The sequence below is a fragment of the Fukomys damarensis genome, unplaced genomic scaffold, assembly GCF_012274545.1.
Source record: "Fukomys damarensis isolate Sample0158 unplaced genomic scaffold, DMR_v1.0_HiC HiC_scaffold_20, whole genome shotgun sequence".
In the NCBI taxonomy this organism is placed as follows: Eukaryota; Metazoa; Chordata; class Mammalia; order Rodentia; family Bathyergidae; genus Fukomys; species Fukomys damarensis.
The window spans coordinates 21353634-21373563 of NW_022900932.1; the positions used below are offsets into that span (position 1 = coordinate 21353634).

The 19930-nt window shown below is 38.8% G+C and overlaps 1 protein-coding gene across 1 annotated transcript in view; it reads right to left on the reverse strand.

The window, feature by feature from the left end:
- The window catches only part of Ddx50 (DExD-box helicase 50), a 33917-nt gene extending 14711 nt beyond the window's left edge, over window positions 1-19206 (reverse strand). Inside the window, exons 1-8 of the mRNA XM_010607961.3 lie at window positions 18981-19206; window positions 14545-14841; window positions 10154-10229; window positions 9371-9549; window positions 6904-7021; window positions 6615-6800; window positions 6010-6155; window positions 2665-2814 (exon numbers count right to left, since the gene is read on the reverse strand). Coding sequence (XP_010606263.1) covers window positions 2665-2814; window positions 6010-6155; window positions 6615-6800; window positions 6904-7021; window positions 9371-9549; window positions 10154-10229; window positions 14545-14841; window positions 18981-19067 — 1239 coding nt within the window. The 5' untranslated portion in view covers window positions 19068-19206. The remainder of the gene's footprint in view (window positions 1-2664; window positions 2815-6009; window positions 6156-6614; window positions 6801-6903; window positions 7022-9370; window positions 9550-10153; window positions 10230-14544; window positions 14842-18980) is intronic.
- Window positions 19207-19930: the final 724 nt, after the last annotated feature.

Below are 19930 nucleotides of genomic sequence, written 5' to 3' on the forward strand. Positions count from 1 at the left end.
AAGGAGGGCGGGGTGGGGGTTAGCTCAGTGGTGCCGCCACCTGCCGGGGAAGCACAAGGCCCTGATTTCAATCACTAGTACCCCCCCCCAAAAAGAAATCAGTTATAAGCAAAAGAGTCAGACTGGCAGCTGATTTTTTATAGTAAATGCTTTATTACAAATATAGTGGAAAACACTAAAGAAAAGAAATGTCAAGCCAAGCAAGGGTGGTATAATCCCAGCACTTGGGAAGCTGAGGAAGAAGATCACCAGCAGTTGGAGGCCAGCCTGGGCTACATAGTTCAAAGCCAGCCTGAACTATATAGCAAGACCCTGTCTCCAAAAAAAGAAAAAAAAGAAAACTCAGCCAAATTAAGTTTCAGGTATAAAGTCGGAAACATGCTATTCTTATTAGGCAATATCATCTCCAGGAGCCCTTTCTCAGCAATCTAGTAGGTAACAAGTTATATACAACAAAAATGATTAGAGAGACATAGCACTGATGGCATTATCAATGGATGTTAGCATCAGAGAATAAAAGAACTAGACACCATATGCCTCTTGCTCCTCATATGAAGTAACTGTGCCCTAAACCTGTGATAGCGAACCCTTCAAAGCTTTCAATGCCACTGTCATACGCTTGCCATAGCTTTGCCACCACTGCCCTGAACAAACTAATAATCTAACCTCAATTTTCAGGAAACATAGAAGTAGGAAACATTAAATGATATCATGGAAAAGCAATACACAAGTTTTAAAGAAACTCAGTTCCATAAACAACAACAAAAGCTACAAGAAAGAACAAAGGAGAAATCCACACATTAAATAAGACAAAACCATACAATGTAAGAATCTTATTTGGATACAAATTCCAGAAAAAAATAAAAATAAAAAAACATTTATAAGACAAACACTTGAACACTAATATTTGATAGTGTTAATTACTGTTAAAAACACTGGTCCTTTGTTTCTAAATGGGGCGGTGTCTGTGTATGTGTTTGTGTGTGATTCTGGAGACCAAATTTAGGGCCTTTGTACTGATCTATATCCCAGCTCCTCTTCTTTTTTTTTTTTTTGAGACAAGGTCTCACTAAGTTGCCCAAGCCGGATTCAAACTTATAATCCTCCTGCCTCAGCCTTCTTAGTGCTAACACTACAGGCATGTGCCACCATGCCTAGGTTTAATCCTTTTATTTTAGAGATGTATATCTAAATATTTAAAGATGTAAGGGCCAGGCATTTAGCTCAGTGGCACTGTGCCTGCCTCACAAGTGCAAGGTCCTGAGTTTGATCCCCAGTACCAAAAACAAAACAAAACAAATATTTAAAGATGCAATGATATCTAGCATTTGTATCAAAATTAATTGTGGAAAAGGAAATGGGTGAGCATACAGATGAAATAAAAAATTAGCATTGTGCTATTTGTATTTCTGATATATGTATAGATAGTTACAATTCTTTTTTTTTTTTTGGTGCTGGGTATTGAACTCAGGTCCTTGTGCTTGCAAGGCAGGCAGCGGAACCACTAAGCTAAATCCCTGGCCCTGATTCATTCTTATAACACAACTCTGAAATACTAGAAAGTAATTTTGTTCTAATCTTTATATTTTCTCAATCCTATTTTTCAAGACCTTAAAATAAAAACCTGCTGGGGATGGCATGATGATACACACCTGTAACCCTAACTATGGGGAGGGTGAAGTACAAAGATTTCAAATTCGAGCCTAGCCCAAGCAACTTAGCAAGAACCTACCTCAAAATTTAAAAATAAAAGAGGGTTAGGGATGTAGCTCAAGTAAAGGCCCTAAGTTCAATCCTCATTACAAACAAATAACAAAACCTGTTATCAAAAACAGAATTCTCCCCTATCATCATGCTGTAAAACTCGAATATACACAATAAAATTTATTTTTTTAAAAATTCTATTGGAGCTGGGGATTTAGCTTAGTGGTTCTGCCACTTGCCTAACAAGCGCAAGGTCCCAAGTTTGATCCCACCCCCAAAAATTCTATCAAGGGCCAGGGATTTACCCCATTGGCGCCATGCCTGCCTCACAAGCGCAAGGCCTTAAATTTGATATAATTACCAGAAAATAATTAATTAATTAATTCTATCAGAGCTGAGGGTTTTAGTACATGCCTGTAATCCCAGCACTCTGGGGACTAGGCAGGAGGATCGCCACAGGTTCAAGGCATATTGAGACCTTGTCCCAAAAAGGAAAAACAGGACCAGGGATTTAGCTCAGTGGCACCATGCCTGCGCTACAAGCACAAGGCACTGTGTTTGTTCCCCAGTACCGAGAAGAAAAAAAAATTTCTGTCTTAGCCAGGTATAGTGACACATGCCTATAATCCCAGTACTAAGGGAGACTATGGCAGACAGTCACGAGATCAAGTCATGCCTAGGAAAGTTAGCAAGATCCAGTATCAAAATTATTTTTAAAAAGTGCAGGGGATGTAGCTCAGTAGTACAGCATTCATAGGTTTGATCTCCAGTGCTGTTAAAAAAAAAAAAAAAAAAAAAATCTGCCCTGATTTAAGACATACAAGGCTAGATCTAGATACAACCTCTTTCTGAGTTACACTCAATTTTGAAAAGACAACAAAGTATGGTCCACAAAAGATAGTTTTTGCTCAGTGATTCATCCCATAGCCTCAATTAGAGAAAGCAAGCAAAGACAATTACCTGTTTTATGTGTGGATTCATGGCCATTTCAGTTACATTCTTCTTGGTCTCACAGAAGATGATGGCCCTCCCTTCAGACCCACTGTAGACTTGAAGGACATCTCCGATAACCGCTGGCCTCTGAGACCAGTGGCACTGGATGGCCAAATGCTTAGGGGAAAAAAAGGTGAAATATCTGTTTGGTCAAAACTACTGAAAAAAGGTTTCTCTCGTACAGTTTTTTCTATCTGGTCAAGCTGGACTTCCTGGAAGACTATAAAACAGGAACTTTCTATTTAAAAACAATAAATAAACGAACATATCAATATGTGAAAGGATAAACAAAATACAAGCAAAAAACAAATGGCATAAAGCAATTTTTAAAACTTTTGATAACATGAAAAATAGAGATGAATTTTTTAAAAATGTCAAATGAATTAAGCCTTGCAGGAAAATACATAGAGCATAACCTATATAAAGTTCTAGAATAAGCAGAACTAATCTATGGTGGAGAAATCAGAATCATGGCTGTGTTTGGATAGGGAGGACTATAAGAGGAACTTGCTGATAGGATAAAAATATTCAGTATTTTGACAATGGTTTGTGTTATACACATCTATTAATTTGTCAAAACTAAGCAACTATGTACTTATTTCATTGCACATAGCCTTGTCTTAAAAATTGATTACATGGCTGAGGCTCAAAAACATTGAAACCAAAGTCTTTGCATTGAGCTATGTGTCTAAGTCACTTTATTTATTTATTTTTTGAGACAACATCTCAATAAATTCCCATGGATGGGCTCAAATTTGTGATCCTTTTGCCTCAGCATCCCAGAGTGCTAGGATTACAGTACTTGCTATCATGCCTAATTTTTAAGCTCAATTTTTCAAAAACTGCAAATATTTTTCCTCTTAAGATACACATATTATCCATATAAGGAAGTATACTGACTTCTGCAATTTGAAATGAACCAAAAAATAAAATGGGATACACAAGGTCCTGAGTTCAATCCCCATTAACAAATAAATAAATGAATGAAACAAAGAAGCGGATGTTGTGGTGCATGTCTGTAATTTCAGCTACTCAAGAGGCTGAGATAGAGGAATCACAAGTTTAAACTCAGCCTGGGCAATGTAGTGAGACCCTGTCTCTAAATAAAAAACAGAAAAAGAACTGAGAATGTACCTCAGTGCAAAAGTCCTGGGTTCAATAAAGCTAAAAAACACCTGTGTGCTTGCATGCAGGTGGCCCTGCAAAAAACAATAAACAAAGTCCTGTAAAAATAACTGCATTTTTTGTTTTGTCTTTTTAAAAGCCTTTACTGACCCTTTAGGTGTATATACAATTACATGAACATGAAATTATGACTGGGATGTTTCAAATGCCTAAAGAATGTATCAGGTACAAGAATGTATAAGAGTATCTTCATAACTAGTTTTTACCAGTACATTTTACATTCTTGTAAATCCTGTAACTATTACAAAGTAACAAAGCTTCCTTTGATTATCCAGCACTGTAATTGTCTTTCCCAGAAATTATTTGATGTTTTTCAGATCTATTTTTGTACTTTACATAAATACTTAAGACTATTTAGCACTATAGATATATTTTACTTTATTAATTTTTTTTGGGGGGTACAGGTGATCAAACTTGGGACCATGTGCTTGGCAAGGGAGGCGGTAGAACCACTGAGCTAAATCCCCGGCCCTAAATATATATATATTTTTTAATAGCATAATTCTATAATTTGTTTCTGTTTTGCAGCACTGGAAATCAATCCCATGTAACTGAGTTTCTCTCACTGAAATTCAATGTTTTTAACCGCTGCCTTTTATTCATTAGATCATATTATTATTTATTTGGCTAATTTTCCCCTTTATATACATACAAATATTTGTTATTTGGAAAAGTGACATATATGGTAAATATGACAGTCATAAATACTATAAATACTACCATTTATTTATTTTAAAACAATATTGGTTTAATTTTCTTTTTTTTTTTGGTATCGGGGATTGAACTCGGGTCCTTGAGCTTGCAAGGCAGGAACCGAACCACTGAACTAAATTCCCAGCCTGGTTTAATTTTCATAGTCACATTATCAACCTTTTCCCTTTTGGTTGCTTCTGATGTGCGTGTGTGCATGTGTGGTGTGTGTGTGTGACTACAGAATGAACTCAGGGCCTCCACACTGGACTACAACATCTCCGGTACCTTTTATTTTGAGATAACAATATGGTTAAATCCCTAAACAGTCCAGTCTGGGTTCAAATTTATACTCCTCCTGCCTCAGCCTGCCAAAGAGCTGTAGTTATAGGTGTGCACCACCACACTTGGCCATTTCTTCTGACTTCTATGTTTAGAAAAGCCTTCCAGAGCTGGGCGTGGTGGCACACACCTGTAATCCCAGCACTTGGGAGGCAGAGGCAGGAGATCATTGTGAGTTGAGGCCAGCCTGGGCTACATAGTTCCAGGTCAGTGTCAACTACATAGTGAGACCCTGTCTCAAAGAACCAAAAAAAGAAAAAGATGAAAAGGGAAAGAAGGGAAAGGAGGGAAAGGAGGGAAAGGAGGGAAAGGAGGGAAAGGAGGGAAAGGAGGGAAAGGAGGGAAAGGGAAAGGGAAAGGGAAAGGGAAAGGGAAAGGGAAAGGGAAAGGGAAAAGAGAAGAAAAGAAAGAAAGAAAAGCAAAGCCTTCCACTTGGGGTGGCACATACCTGTAATCCAAAGTACTTGAGAGGCTGAGGCAGAAGGATCACCATGAGTTCAAGGACAGCCTGAACTACAAAGTGAGACTCTTGTCTTTAAAAAAATGCCTTCCTTTTCTTAAGAGAGCATGTGTTCACTTATACATGCTTTAAGTTATTTCAGAAATTTTCCTGGTATAGCATTTTTCTTTTCTAGACAATATGAAATGCCTTCTTTGTCACATTCTAGATACTTAAAGTGGGGCACATGCCTATAATCCCAGATCTTGGGAGGCTGAGGCAGGAGAACTGCTGAGTTTAAGGCCAGCCTGGGCTACACAGTTCAAGCCAGCCTGAATTACAGCAAGACTCTTTCTCAAATAAATAAATAAATAAATAAGTAAGTAAATAAATACTTTCATCCCGTCTCTAGTGTTCTTTATGGATTGCCTATTAGGACTTCTTCATTCATATGATTTTGTTTCCTATTTATTCTATTCTGGCCCTCAGTTTCAGACTGAGAAATACATAAATATCTGACTGGCTAAGGGCAGATATAGATATAAGAAAACTTAGGCCTAAACAAAACCCAAAACTGCAATTTAACTTCAATTAATTTCAAAAATAAGTACAGTACCACTAAAAGCTATAATCTATCATGTTGAAAAGCTACTTACTTCCACAGTAGTTGCAGCCTTTTGAGTCATTTTTCCAACAAGGTCAACCTGTTCATATCTGGATTTCATGTATTTTTTTGCAACTTTGTATACCCACTGTGGGCAAGTTGCAGAAAAAAGTAAAGTCTGAGGAGTGTCTTCAGAATCTTAAATAAACAAAAAGAATTCAAATGTTTTCTTAATATCTCACGAGGCAGTCAGCTCTTAAAAATCACCACAAGCTTCACAGAAACAGTGAAAAATTCAAAACTTGGGGTGAATTTTTAACATACAGACTTTACTGCAACTATCAAAACTTTCAGCTTTCAAAACTAGGGGACAATATGAAGAAAACAACTCAAAAAAAGTGAGAAAGAAAGCAATGAACAAAGAAGTCAGTAAAATGAGTTACTAAATCAAACTATAAAATACAAGAGAAAAAGCACAGAAAGCACTAAAAATATTTAAAGTCTGCTGTCATTCTCCTCAGGGAGAAATAGATACCAAATTAACTTTAGTTTTATTAGAACACCAAAGGACAATATAATCAAAATTATGAAATAAAAATCTCATAAGCTTTTAACATCAAACAACTGCTCATGTGCTTGTTATAAATTAGGATATACCAGTTTTGTAGGATTCATGGATAATATCTTCGACTTGTTCAGCAAAACCTAAATCTAACATCTGATCCACTTCATCAAGTACAACATGGCGCAGTTTAGAAAGATCCAGGCGGCCACTCTGTAGATGGTCTTTGATACGACCAGGGGTCCCAACCAAGATGTCAATACCATTTCTAATATGATTTACTGCGAGGGGAGAAAAATGCCAGTAAAATGTAAAACTTAAAATACTTTCACATTATTTCTTTAGATTTAAGTAAAAAATACATTTTTATACACATTTACTCACTCTGGCTTTGATATGATGTTCCACCATAAAAACACGCCACACTGAGTTTCCTAGTTATATCTTTGAAGTCTTTGGCTACTTGGTTTGCCAGTTCCCTTGTTGGAGCCAAAACAAGCACCTAAGCAAAAGGTTTAAAAAACAAAAGCACTTTTCTGAAATGTACGTAGGGCTCAGGATGTGGCTCAATGGAAAAACTGTGGGTTAAACTGTACAAAATAGCCAAAAAAAGCTCAACACTTAAGTGTATATTCAATTTAGGGGACTTTTTACTTTTTTTTTTGGTACCGGGGATCGAACTTGAGTCCTTGTGCCTTGTTGCAAGGCAGGTGGCGGAACCACTGAGCTCAATTCCAGGCCCTCATATGTTTCTGACAAGAGTACAAAGCTGGGGGGATATCTCAGTGATAAAGTGCTTATCTAGCATGCACAAGGCCCTGGGTTGGATCTTAGCACACACACACAAAAAAAAAAGCCAAAAGAAAACAAAGAAATCAAGAACAATAGCTTATATTTATTATATCTTACTTTTGTCAGGTCTCTACAGAAGCCATTTCCTCTGTGAGGTTCCCAAACATCTTTTTGTAGCCCTTTTCTAACTTTTTTTTTTTTTGCTTTTTCAGCACTTATGCCACCAATGAGATTTGTATTTTACATCTTTGCTGACACTACCTCAACCACTAAAATGTAAGCTCCATTAGGTGGGTCACTGTATTCCTTGCACTTCAAGACCTAGCACAGAATAGATAATTAAAACACACTGGTTAAATGAATGGATGTTCACCATCTGCTAAGCACCAGTGCTTTTCAGAAATTATCTAATTTGATTCTTACAAAAACCCTGTGAAGAAGTATGCTCCTTCTACAGATGAGAAATAGTTTTAGAGAAGTTACAAGGTTTGCCCAAGATCAACAGCTAAAAGGCGAAGTTGGCATTGTTTCCACTTTGTATTACTTGCAGTCTTTTCTAATTTCACCCAAGAACAGAACTCTCCAAAAAAGACTTGCCCTATGTGCCAACACAGCCAACATGATTTGAGATAGCTGATCCAATGGTATTATGACTGAATTCTTTTTTAATTAATTAATTTTACCAGGGATCGAATTTGGTACTTATGAGGGAGGCCGCGGCAGCACTGAGCTAAATCCCCGGCCCAAATGAAACATTGTTCTCTCTCTCTTTTTGTAACCAGGGATTGAACTTTGGTCCTTGTGCTTGCAAGGCAGGCAGCAGAACCACTGAGCTAAATTCCCAGCCCTGAATTCTATTTATAAACATGTGAATTTGCTTTCATACCATAATTCCATTTGTAGCTTTTTAAAAAACAATTTTAGACACATACCTTTTCAAATTATGATGGTAATTTTTTCTTCCTCACTTTTACAAACCTTGAAGTGAGTACAGGTTCTAAAAAGGTCAAACTTTAGACTAAAATTCTACTAGCACTTGGTTAGTTGGTTTTTACTATTTATAATTTAAGACGAATCTTCAGAACTCCACATTATATAGAAACCACCGATATCATGAAACTACCAATATCATTTTAATACCAGTCTTCACACAAAGTCAACCAGGGACATAAATGATGCTGAATATTTACTGAATGACCAAATAAATTAATGTCTCTTAAGAAAATTCTTTGTTTAAAAGCAAAGGTCAGAACTTTTAAAAAGAGAGAAGAGTCCCTAAATATGCTGTGTATGGTGCACATGCCTATACCAGCACTCTAGGAGGCTGAGAAGGATCACAAGTTTAAGCCTAGCCTGGACAACTTAGAGATCTAGTGAGAACCTGTTTCAAAATATAAAGAAAGGGTTGGAGGGACAGCTCAATGCAAAGGCCCTGGGTTCAACCCCAAAAACTGCAAACACACACACACACAGACAAAAGTATAGATACTCCTAAAATAAGACACTCTGTCTTCACAATACACAAAGTTATCAAAGACATCTATGACACTCCGTGCACATTAAATTCATATGCAATAACAATTCCACTTCAGTTTTGCTTGAAATTTCCTTATGTTAAAAAATCAATATTTTTAGCTGGGCATGGTGGTGCAAGCCTATACTCCCAGCACTTGGGAGGCGGAGGCAGAAGGACCACTGTAAATTCAGGACCAGCCTGGGCTACATAATGAGTTCCAGGTGAATCTCAACTACACAGTGAGACCCTGTCTCAAAAAAAACAAAACAAATCAATATTTTTGCTTTAGGACTCAGATTTTTACTTTATGTCACAGGGCAACCTTTTCTCTCTCTGGAATATCTGACTTTAAGACTAGTATACTCACTCAGGGCTGTAGCTTAGTGGTAGAGCCTGAGCTTATAATGCAAGAAGCCCTGGGTTCAATTCCCAGCATACAAAAAAAAAAAAAAAAAAAAAAAAAAAAAGACTAGTATATTTTTCCCTATTCTTTTCCATAAGAGCAATGTTTACAGCTTTTACTCCTTTATAACAGTTAGTTACCTTTGGTGAGCGGCTTTTTTTAATTGTTTCTTGATTTCTTTGGAGCCTTTCAATCAAGGGTATGGCAAAAGAGAATGTCTTCCCTGTTCCTGTCCGTGCTTGAGCAATTAAATCTTTTCCTTCATATACAGGACCAAAGGTCTTAACTTGAATAGGAAAGAGATATGTTACCCCTCGACCTGTAAAATGAGATTTCATTAAAATATTTCTTTGAGACTATCACCAGGAAAAAAATACATTCATTTGAAAATGACAATCTTATTTTTTCTATATATACCTAAAAATATACTTCCTAGTGACATTTACAGTTATTCCTACACCAAACAAGAATTATAACAAAATTGGTCAACTTTTCATGGATATATATGGTATTTTGTTTTGTTTTTTGAGACTGGGACTTGCTCTGTAGTTCAAACTAGGCTTGAACTCACTATGTAGCCGAGGCTGGCTCTGAACTCACAGCAATCCTCTTGCCTCAGCCTTCCCAATGCTGGGATTAAGACATGTGCTACTACACCTGGCATGAGTCTTATTACAGTTATTACAATTAAAAACTAATGAAAAGGATGATATAGAAATAACTGCAATTCAAGAAGAGCTATTTCTCTTTACAATCTCCTTTTGGTCAGAAAAGGCATGCAAGTTTATAAAATCCAGTCATACATTTCTAAGTACATATCCATTAAAACTGATAATACCTTGGGCTGGGGATTTAGTTCAGTGGTTCCATCCCAGTACCCCAAAAATAATAATAATTAAATTTTTTTAAAAAACTGATAGTACCTTTCAGAAGTTTTATAGTCTCTTCAGAAATAGAGAAATTGGAGAAGGCTCCCTCTTTTTGTTCACGTGTTAGAGTCTGTCAAAAGGAAACAGAAGTTTTAAAGAATGTATTTATGTTTGACTTTTACTCATTTAACATTTTTAACTTTACTAATCAACTGTAGTTAGTTCTTGCAAAAAACTATACGGATCAACTTAAAAGAAAAAATTAGTAGGAATTCTATTAATCTCAAACATATTTCTTTAAAAACCAAACTTACATACTTCTAGCCCAGCGTGGTGCTACACACTTTTATAATCTCAGCACTGAGACTGAGGCAGGATGATCACAAGTTTGAGCCCAGTCTGGGCAACTCAGTGACATAGCCAGACTCTGGGGAAAAAAAAAGGTGGGGATGTAGCTCAGTGGTTAAGCACCCTGGGATTTGATCCCCAGTACTGCCAGAAATTTTTTTCTCATTTAACTAAGGTATTATAATAAACTTAATAATCTAAATCATTTTACAAATATAGAGAGCATCAATTATAAAGATTAATACAAGCCTATAAACTAGGCTAGAAGAAATTACACAATGGGAAAGTAAACTTCCTTTAAAAAAAATAGTTAAAAATATGTTCTATTGGGCCAGATTTAGGTCAGTGGTTCCACTGTCTGCTTCATAAGCGCAAGGACCCAAGTTCAATCCCTGGTACGCCCCCCCGCAAAAAAATGTTCTATGGTTTTAAAAAGTTTTTTTTTTTTTTTGTACTGGGGATTGAACTTGTGAGGCAGGCAGCAAAAGCACTGAGCCAAATCCTGGGGCCAGGGATTTAGCTCAGTGGTTCTGCTGCCTGCCTTGCAAGCTCAAGAGCCTAAGTTCGATGCCTGGTACCAAAAATGAATGAATGAATAAATAAATGAATGAATGAATGAATGAAGAAAGAAAGAAAAAAAAAGCTTTTTTTAAGATCATTAATACAGGGAAAAATTTTGTATGGTTACCGTTTTTTCCCCCAGTACTCAGGCTTTCACACTGAGTTATATCCCAGCCCTTTTTAAAATTTTTATTTTGAGAGTCTTGCTAAGTTACTAAATTGTGCAGGCTGGGCCTGAACTTGAAATTCTCCTTTCTCAGCCTTCTAGAGTACTGGGATTAGAGGCATGTGATACTATGTCTGGCTTTACATTTTTTTAAAACATGCATTCAGGTTAGCCAGGAATGGTGGTACATGCTTGAAATCCTGGTACTCTGAGGCCAAGGCAGTAGGATTTTTAACCTTGAGTTTGAGCCAGTATGGGCTACATAGTGAGTTCAAGACTAGCCTGAACTACATAGTGAGACCCAAAAATATATTGAGGTTAGTTAGCATTAAGATAATACTCTGGTTTCTCTTCGGATCGAATAAATCTTTTGCCTTTAACTACAAAAAAAAATAAAAAAATAAAAAATCTATTGAATACTCTTTGTTTCAGTTAATGTGTATCTGTCTACACAGTAAGCTTTATTACTTCTGTGTTAAAGAATTTACATAACCACACACAATAGCCTTTTCAAACCAGGTGCCAAATAAAAGAATATCAAATTCTAAAATTTAAGCCATTTAAACCAATTTTAGTGTTGTTATCTTTTTTGGGGTCAAGGACTCATTATGTAGCTTAGGCTGACCCTGAACTTAATATGGAGCTCAGGCTGGCTTCAACTGATGGTGATCCTCCTGCCTCAGTCTCCAGTGTGCCAGGATTACTGGTGTGTGCTGCCACACCCTGTTGTCTTTCTAAGGCTAAAAAAATTACAAACATTACCATTTAATTATACAATTCTAGACTCCAGATATTAGAAATACTGTAAATTTTAAAATAATCTATAATCCACTCAGCTAAAACCTATGTGAAACCCACTCTAATCTTCATTCTATGCACATGTAAATATTTTTAAATAAAAATATATTATTTCATAATCTTTTATTTTTACCTTAACAAAATACACTGGGTATCTTTCTAATATTCTTGTTTTTTCAGTACCAGGGATCAAACTCAGAACCTTGCACTTGCCAGGCGAGTGTGGCACTACTAAGCTACATCCCAGCCCTCTAATATTCTCTCGTTTTTTTTGTTTTAAGAGAGGAAAGGTTTATTTAGTTCACAGTTTGTAGAGGTTTCAGTCCATAATTAGCTGGCCTCAATGCAGGGTGGCGTGGAAAAGAGGGCTTGCAGAGGAGAAACAGTTCATGGTGCACATGCACAGTAGCAAAAGCAACAAAGGAACTGTAACAGCATCTTTCTGCCCCTTTTATCTTTTTCAGGCTACTGAGGATTATGCAGGTACCAAACAAATCAGTCTACTCATTTAGTAATCACATGCCCTTAATCCTAACATCACACACTCCAGATTCAGCCACCTCTGAAAAACCCCTCTGCCTGCATGAGGCTTAGGGGGGACATCTATATACAAACCATAACTCTACACCTGCTTTTTTTCCCCCTCTAATATTCTTTTCTTTCATTAAGACAAGGTCTCTATGTACTACAGGCTGGCTCTGAGCTTTCTGTGTAGCCCATGCTGGCCTTAAACTCAAGACAATCCTCCAGCCTCATCCTCTCAATTCTGGAATTATAGGTGTGTACCACCATGCCCAGCTTCTAATATTCTTGTATGCCCTTTGTAATAGTTGTATTCTATTGCATAGACACAGGATAAAAGTGAACCATCTGCTTATTATAGGACACTTAACATATGTTGCTATTATTGATATCAGTGTGTTAAGAGTTATTTATATAGCTCTGTACATGTCATATTTATCTCATTAGAATAAATTCCTAAAAGCTGGGCATGGTGGCTCACGCCTCTAATCCCAGCACTCGGGAGGCTGAGGCAGGAGGATCGCTGTGAGTTCAAGACCAGCCTGGGCTCCATAGTGAGTTCCAGGTGAGTCTCAATTACATAGTAAGACCCTGTCTCAAAAAAAAGAAGAAATTACTAAAAGCAGAAGTTCCCCAAATCTTAGTTTTCTAAACAAAATAATGAACAGTTCTATAATACTATAATACAGAGCATTATACCAGGAAAAATCCCAATAGCTCAAGGAACAATCTGTAAACCAGGCATAGTGACACATGAATGTAATCCTAGTCCTTGGGATACTGAGGCAGGAGGATCACCATGAGTTCAAGGCCAGTGTGAGTTCAAAACCAGCCTGGGCTACACAATGAGTTCTAGGCCAGCCTGAACTGCATAGTGAGACCCTGTCTCAAACAAACACAAAAACAGATTTCTTCAGGTCTTATGTTTCATTCTTGTTTTAAAAATGCAAACAGCTTTAAGACTGAATTAGAGTAAAATCTAATTATCATCTAATATTGCTATTACAGAAACAGAAAAAGCAGGGAACAATATACACATACTCAAGCCCGGTATGGTGGTGCACGCCTGTAATCCCAGCACTCGGGAGGCTGAGGCAGGAGGATCGCTGTGAGTTTGAGACCAGCCTGGGCTACACAGTGAGTTCCAGGTCAGTCTTAACTACATAGTGAGACCCTGTCTCAAGAAACAAAAAACAAACAAACAAAGAAAACAAAACAAATACATATAGATAAAGACACACACACACACACTCAAGAGGCTTCTGTATCTTACAGCAGGAAATTAGAGGTCAATTCACAATCACTGGTAGGGACTGAAGAACAATAAGAAATCCAAGTAGGTAGTAACATGCAGTGGCACAGATATGTAATTTCAGCTACACAGGAGCCAAGAGAGGAGGATAGCAAGTTTGAGCCTAACCTAGACAATTTAGTGACTAAGAGAGAGACCCTGTATCAAAATAAAAATATAAAAAGGGCTGGAGCTGAAGCTCAGTATAAAGGCCCTAGGTTCAATCCCCAGTTACCCTGCCATTCCCTAAGAAGACATGCGTGTAGGTAACCACCAAAAAGTAATTTGAGGCTGGGGATTTAGCCCAACGGTTCGGTGGCCTGCCTCGCAAGTGCAAGGACCCGAGTTCAATCCCCGGTACCAAAAAGAAAAAAAAAAAAAGTAATTTGGAAAAACTGTTTAGGAAAACCCACGGTACAGAAAAAGTTCCAGTTTGAGCATTCTCCCAATTTCACCCCAAGAAAAAGGCAATAAGAAACAAGAGCCAAAGGGAAAAAAAGCTCAGATTTCAGTTGTATAGACTCTAATCCAAATAAAACCATTAGAGGCCAGGGATCTAGCTCAGTGGTTCCACCGCCTGCTTAGCAAGTGCAAAATCCTGAGTTCAATCTCTGGCACCAAAAACAAACAAACAAACAAACAAATAAAACCATTGGATCCTTAAGGTGAAAACAGTATAAATCAATTCTAACTAGCCTAAAACATCAAACCAGCCTATATTTCAGATAATGTCAAATGCAAAATAAAGAGTATCCATACCTCCTCTAGTTTATTATCACTTGATTTATGAGCAGAACTTTCTAAGGATGATGCTCGTTTCGATTTCTTTTCACATTCATCAATATCTCCATTTGGCAGATCTTTTCTTCTTGACTTATGAGATGTGGAAAATTCATCTGAAAGTCTACTGAACCCTTCTTCAGTGTCTCCATTTAGCTTCACTTTTATTTTAGATTTTTTGCGCTTGGGAGCATCCAGGTCATCTGTAACACCATTTTCTCTTGTTTCTGTTTTCTCATCTGAGTCATGATGGTGCCTTGACTTCCTTCCATCACTCTGTGGACAAAGAAACAAGGACAAAAGGATCGCAGGTCTGCTTTTAGGCTTTAGAGATTAGAACATGACTCCCAACCAGTTAAGCTCAATCTACAGTTACACTGAAAATCTACCTGGCAGAAATCCAAACTAGTAATTAATGCCAAGCGCTAAGCCTTACCTGTTACTTTAACTGTCATGCCATCTCTTCTATTCTCAAGACTCAGTCTCTAGTCCATCTCTAATCCCATAAGATTTTAGGGAAATTAAATTAGCTCCTTCTCAGGAAAAGAATGAGAATGTCAAAATTACAAATTAAAATACAAACAAGAACTTCTAATATCTCCAAGAGAAAAAATTAATACTTATTTAGTACCTACCCAGGATTATGTAATGTGTTTTCGGCTTATCTTGTTTATATCTTCATAGCAACCCTATAAGGGAAGTACAGGTCCATAATCCCTTATCCGAAATTCCGATATCCATAAAGCTCTGAAAACCGAAAGTTTTTTTTATAATTTATTTGAAGGCAAAACCATACCTGATCTGAACTCATCTGATGGCAAAATTTGACTAGCATTAATATAAGGCTTCTTACAGTCTTTATCCCACTTAGTATCAAGTATTTATATTTAACATAGAGGTGTTTGATTACTGGCTGCAGGTCCCAAATCCTGCTGGGGTGTCACCTTTCAGTAGATCCACAGAATTCTTAATTTAAAACATACCTGAGTTCCAGGGATTTTGGATAAGGGATATGAACCTGTATTACCTCTGCCATTTTTTTCTTTTCTTTTTTGGTACTGGGGATCAAACTCAGGACTTTGCACTTGCAAGGCAGGCTTGGTGCCACTGAGCTCAATCCCCAACTCTACTTCTGCTATTTTACAGAAGAAGAAACAGAATCTTCGTTTTGTTTTGCTTTTTTTTCAGACGGGATCTTATTATGTGTCAGGCTGGCCTTGAACTCACTATGTAGCCTCAATTGGCCTCAAACCCACAGTGATCCTCCTGCCACAGCTTGCCCAGGGCTGGGATTACAGGCGTGCGCCACCACACCCAGCAGAAACAAAGCTCTTAGAGATTAAGTATTATAGACAAAGATCCTCATGTGGGATTTCCTGTACAAAATAGTGCTGCAAATCTAACTAAAAACCTACCCTGTCACATCGCGCTTCCTTCCTAACCTTTGACAGTTAACAGGTTAAAGAAAAAACTACATGAAACTCCAACTGCTGTTATTTCCATGAAAGAACAGTAATTCTGGAAATTAAATTTTCTCACTTAGTTAATAGAACTTTAAAACACATCCCCCAAAAAAGGTATAATTCTGCAACTTGTTTTTGTTTTTTGTTTTTGGTACCAGGGATTAAACTCAGAACCTTGTGCTTGCGAGGTAGGTGGTGGAAACACTGAGCTAAATCCCCAGCCCTGCAACTTCAGTTTAAAAATGTCAAACTACTAGCAAGGTTTTCATATTTGCAGACCCCAAGAAATGATTTGCAAATTCAACAATTCTTCAGAATTACTTGGTTGAATTTTCAAAATAAATCAGTGACACAGTAGTTATTAGTGATAAAAATTTCACTGTGACTTACATGTTTATAGTGCTTCAACATAAAACTTTCCATAAAATATTTGTCTAAGAAATGAGTGACACAGTATGTGTGAAAATGCTCTGCAGTTACATATTATATCATTTGATCTCTAGTTAACTGCACCACCCCACATCTCCCCAAACCAGTAAGCTCTACAGAAAAACAAGATTATTTACAGAATCAGTCCTGGGGTTGATGTGTTCCTGGGCCCTGCACTTCAAGAAGATGAAACAAGGCCAATCCCCAGAAAGACCCAAGGTAATGAAATGCATCATTTCATATCAGACCTACCGAGTTTGACACCCTCTATTTCTTTTATTTCCACTGTACTCTGTATGCCCCTCTTATCCTCTTTCCTCTATCACAGCATCTTCAATGGTTCCTCTCCCTTCCCTTTATGTAGATGTTCCTTAAATCTGTTCTGAGTGCACTGTTAGACCATTTTCATGACTTCAACCCTCAACTCCAGAATTTATCTGCATTCCAGTTGGAAGAGCCTTATCTCCGCTCTATAGGTCAACATATCCAAATCAGATTTACCTTCATCTCAATGACACACCTAGACTAATGCTCAATTTCTACTGGTATTCCAATCCATTTCTAAAACACTAGCTATCTTTCATAAAGAACAATCAAAATGTTTCTGGAGAATTTACAATGTGAAAGTCACTAACTCAGAAGAATATAGAAAATGAAGGGATAGACAATGATACAATCATTTACTTTTCTAAAGAATATTTGAGAAATATTTAGGAAAAATACACAAAGGAAAAAATAAGCAAACTTTAAAAGGACCCACATATTAGATGCCAATGGAATAGATAGCTCTAGGACAAGACTTAAACAGGGGTAAGATTACTGTACCCTGGCATGGTTAGAAAAGACAAGCTAGATCTTGGCAGTTACAGCACTTGGATACAAAAGAAAAGTCAGATGTGGAGGTATTTGCCTTTAATCCCAGCTACTCTAAAAGCTGAAGCAGGAGAATTACAAATCTGAGGCCACGCGAGGTAATTTTAAAGGACCCTGAACCAAAATGAAATACAGGGCTGGTGGTATATATAACTCAGTTCTATAGCACTTGCCTAGCACAAAGAAGGTCCTGGGTTTCAGCACAGGAAAACAAAATAAAAAATAAGCACTCCAAGAGGAGCTAAAATTAAAATAACTGCCTGGGGATTCTCTTTATAGTCTACTCTAAATTACCTATAGTAATCAAATTCACAGGTACAGAAGAATAGTGGTTGCTGGAGCTGAGACAAAAGAATGGGGATTAGTGTTTAATGGCAAACTTTCAGAATGAGAAGATGAGAAAGTTACAGAGATGGATGGTGTGTGCGTGTCTGCATGTGTGTGTGTGTGTGTGTGTGTGTGTGAGTACACATAACACCACTAACCTACATGCTTTGAAATGGCTAAAATGTAAATTTGGGGGGGGGGTACCGGGGATTGAACTCAGGACCTTTGCAAGGCAGATGAGGTGCCACTGAGCTAAATCCCCGCCACTAAAATGTAAATTTTAAGTTTTGTATATTTTACCACAATAAAAGAAAACTGTCGGGCATGGTGGCCCAGGCCAGTAAGGAAGGCTGAGGCAGGAGGATCGCCAAGAGTTCAAGGCCAGCCTGAACTATACAGCAAGACCTGTCTAAAAAAAAAAAAAACAAAAAACTGGTTGGCTGGAATGGCAAGTTTACCTTAACGTTTGGAGGACATTTTTTGTTCTCAAATAGTATACAGAATAAATCTTATTTTATTTTTGCCCAATGTCAGTCCTCGAATACTACTACTTTACCCTCCTCAGCTGTTTTCTCTGTGATTCTCCGCTTTGAGATTTCTTTTTTTTTTTTTTTGAAGGAGGACGGGGGAGGGGGGGGTCTCTAAAACTGCCGCAGGCTCTGTGAGGACAGGGACCATTTCTCATATTTAAATAGTTTGAACTCCTCGGTACTCAGCAAAGAATGAGGTACAAATTAGGCTCGACGAATACCTGTGGATTGAAAATACTGACGGTAATAACTAATAATACAACCCACACGATCTCCATCACAGACAAATCCTGGCAACGCTGGCTGTGACACTACTCCTTAAGCCTCTATAAACTACTTGAGATTTGTAAGGCTAAGATTTCTTTCCCTAAGATTCTTACACAGAAGACAAGGTGACACAGAAGCAACACATACATACATAAGGCAATCATTTTTCTTAATCATCTCCTAAAACGGCCTCAGAGGAATCAAATGACAGGCTTTGCTGCTTAAGGAAAACGAACAGATTTGGCGGCGATGGGCGCTTTAGCTTGCCCATCCCTTAGCAGAGACTGAGGCGCCAACGTGAGGATGGAGAGCCAGGAGAGGTCGGGCCGACTCCCAGGGCCGTCCTTCTCCGGGTCGGAAGCGTGGCGGTGGGAAGGGTCTCGGAGCGACCTCAGAGGCCGAGGATGGCGCGATGGGGAGCCCCTCGGACGCTGGCCGGGTCCTGACAAGCCACTATCAGAGCCAGTTCCCCTCCCTGCCCAAGCCGGCGCAGCCCAAAAGGAGGCGCGGCCCAACCTCAGCGCACCTTTTGCCGCTCCTTCCTCGGGCTCTCAGACTCTTCCAAGGGTGCTTCCAGCTCCATAATGTCTCCCCAGAGGAGTTTCCCAGGCATTACTGGCCGCCGCCACCTCCCTCGGAGCACGGTGGCCACAGCTACCTACGGGCAGCAACAGCTTGAAAGGAAGCGGGGGCAGGGCGGCCGCCCGGCAAGGGTCGTGCGTCACTTCCGGGACACGCACCGCACGGCGGGGAGGGAAAATAATCCCGGATGTTCTTGGTTTAAACTCTTCTCAAACGCCGCGACCTTCTAGCCAATGAATGTGAGAGGTGTTGACTAGCCCACCCTTGTCCTTAAAATGATTGGCTTCGAGAGTAAATATTTGGCCAATCGCCATAAAAGTTGTGCGCAGTGATTCCATAAATGAGTCTGTCTCCCCCTCCCCCACTCTGAGCTGTCCTCCGCATTCCGGAGACTTTTCGGGGCTTCCCAGCATGCATTGCTCAAGTGAGAAGCCCCTCAGTGGCAGGGAGAGGGGCTGGAGTAGGCCGGAGCCACGGTGGGCGGGAAGCGCCACGCGCCGCCTCGCCATTCGCCGCCGGAAGCTGCAGCCCTCACCCAGCCGACTGCAGGGGTGGAGGGACGTTAACGTCCAACGGTTTTGCTGGAGGCCGGAGTCCCGGCGTTGGTGCCCGGGGGCTTCCTGGGGTCTAGAGTGGGCAGGCTGGGCTCGAAGGGAACGCGAGGGTGGGACGCACGTCAGTACCCTAAGTAGTCTTTATGCACGGAGTTAGACATTGATTCATTTCTTCTTACGCTCCACGTTTGACATCACGGGAAAATAAAACCCACCCGCGAAAGGAATTTACTTATCTGAAGGCACACAGTTAAAGGCAAAGATCGGAATGAAGAATTTAATCTTAGCGCTTTCTTTGCCACGCCAACCTGAAAGCTTTCCTTTTTTTTTTTTTTTTTTT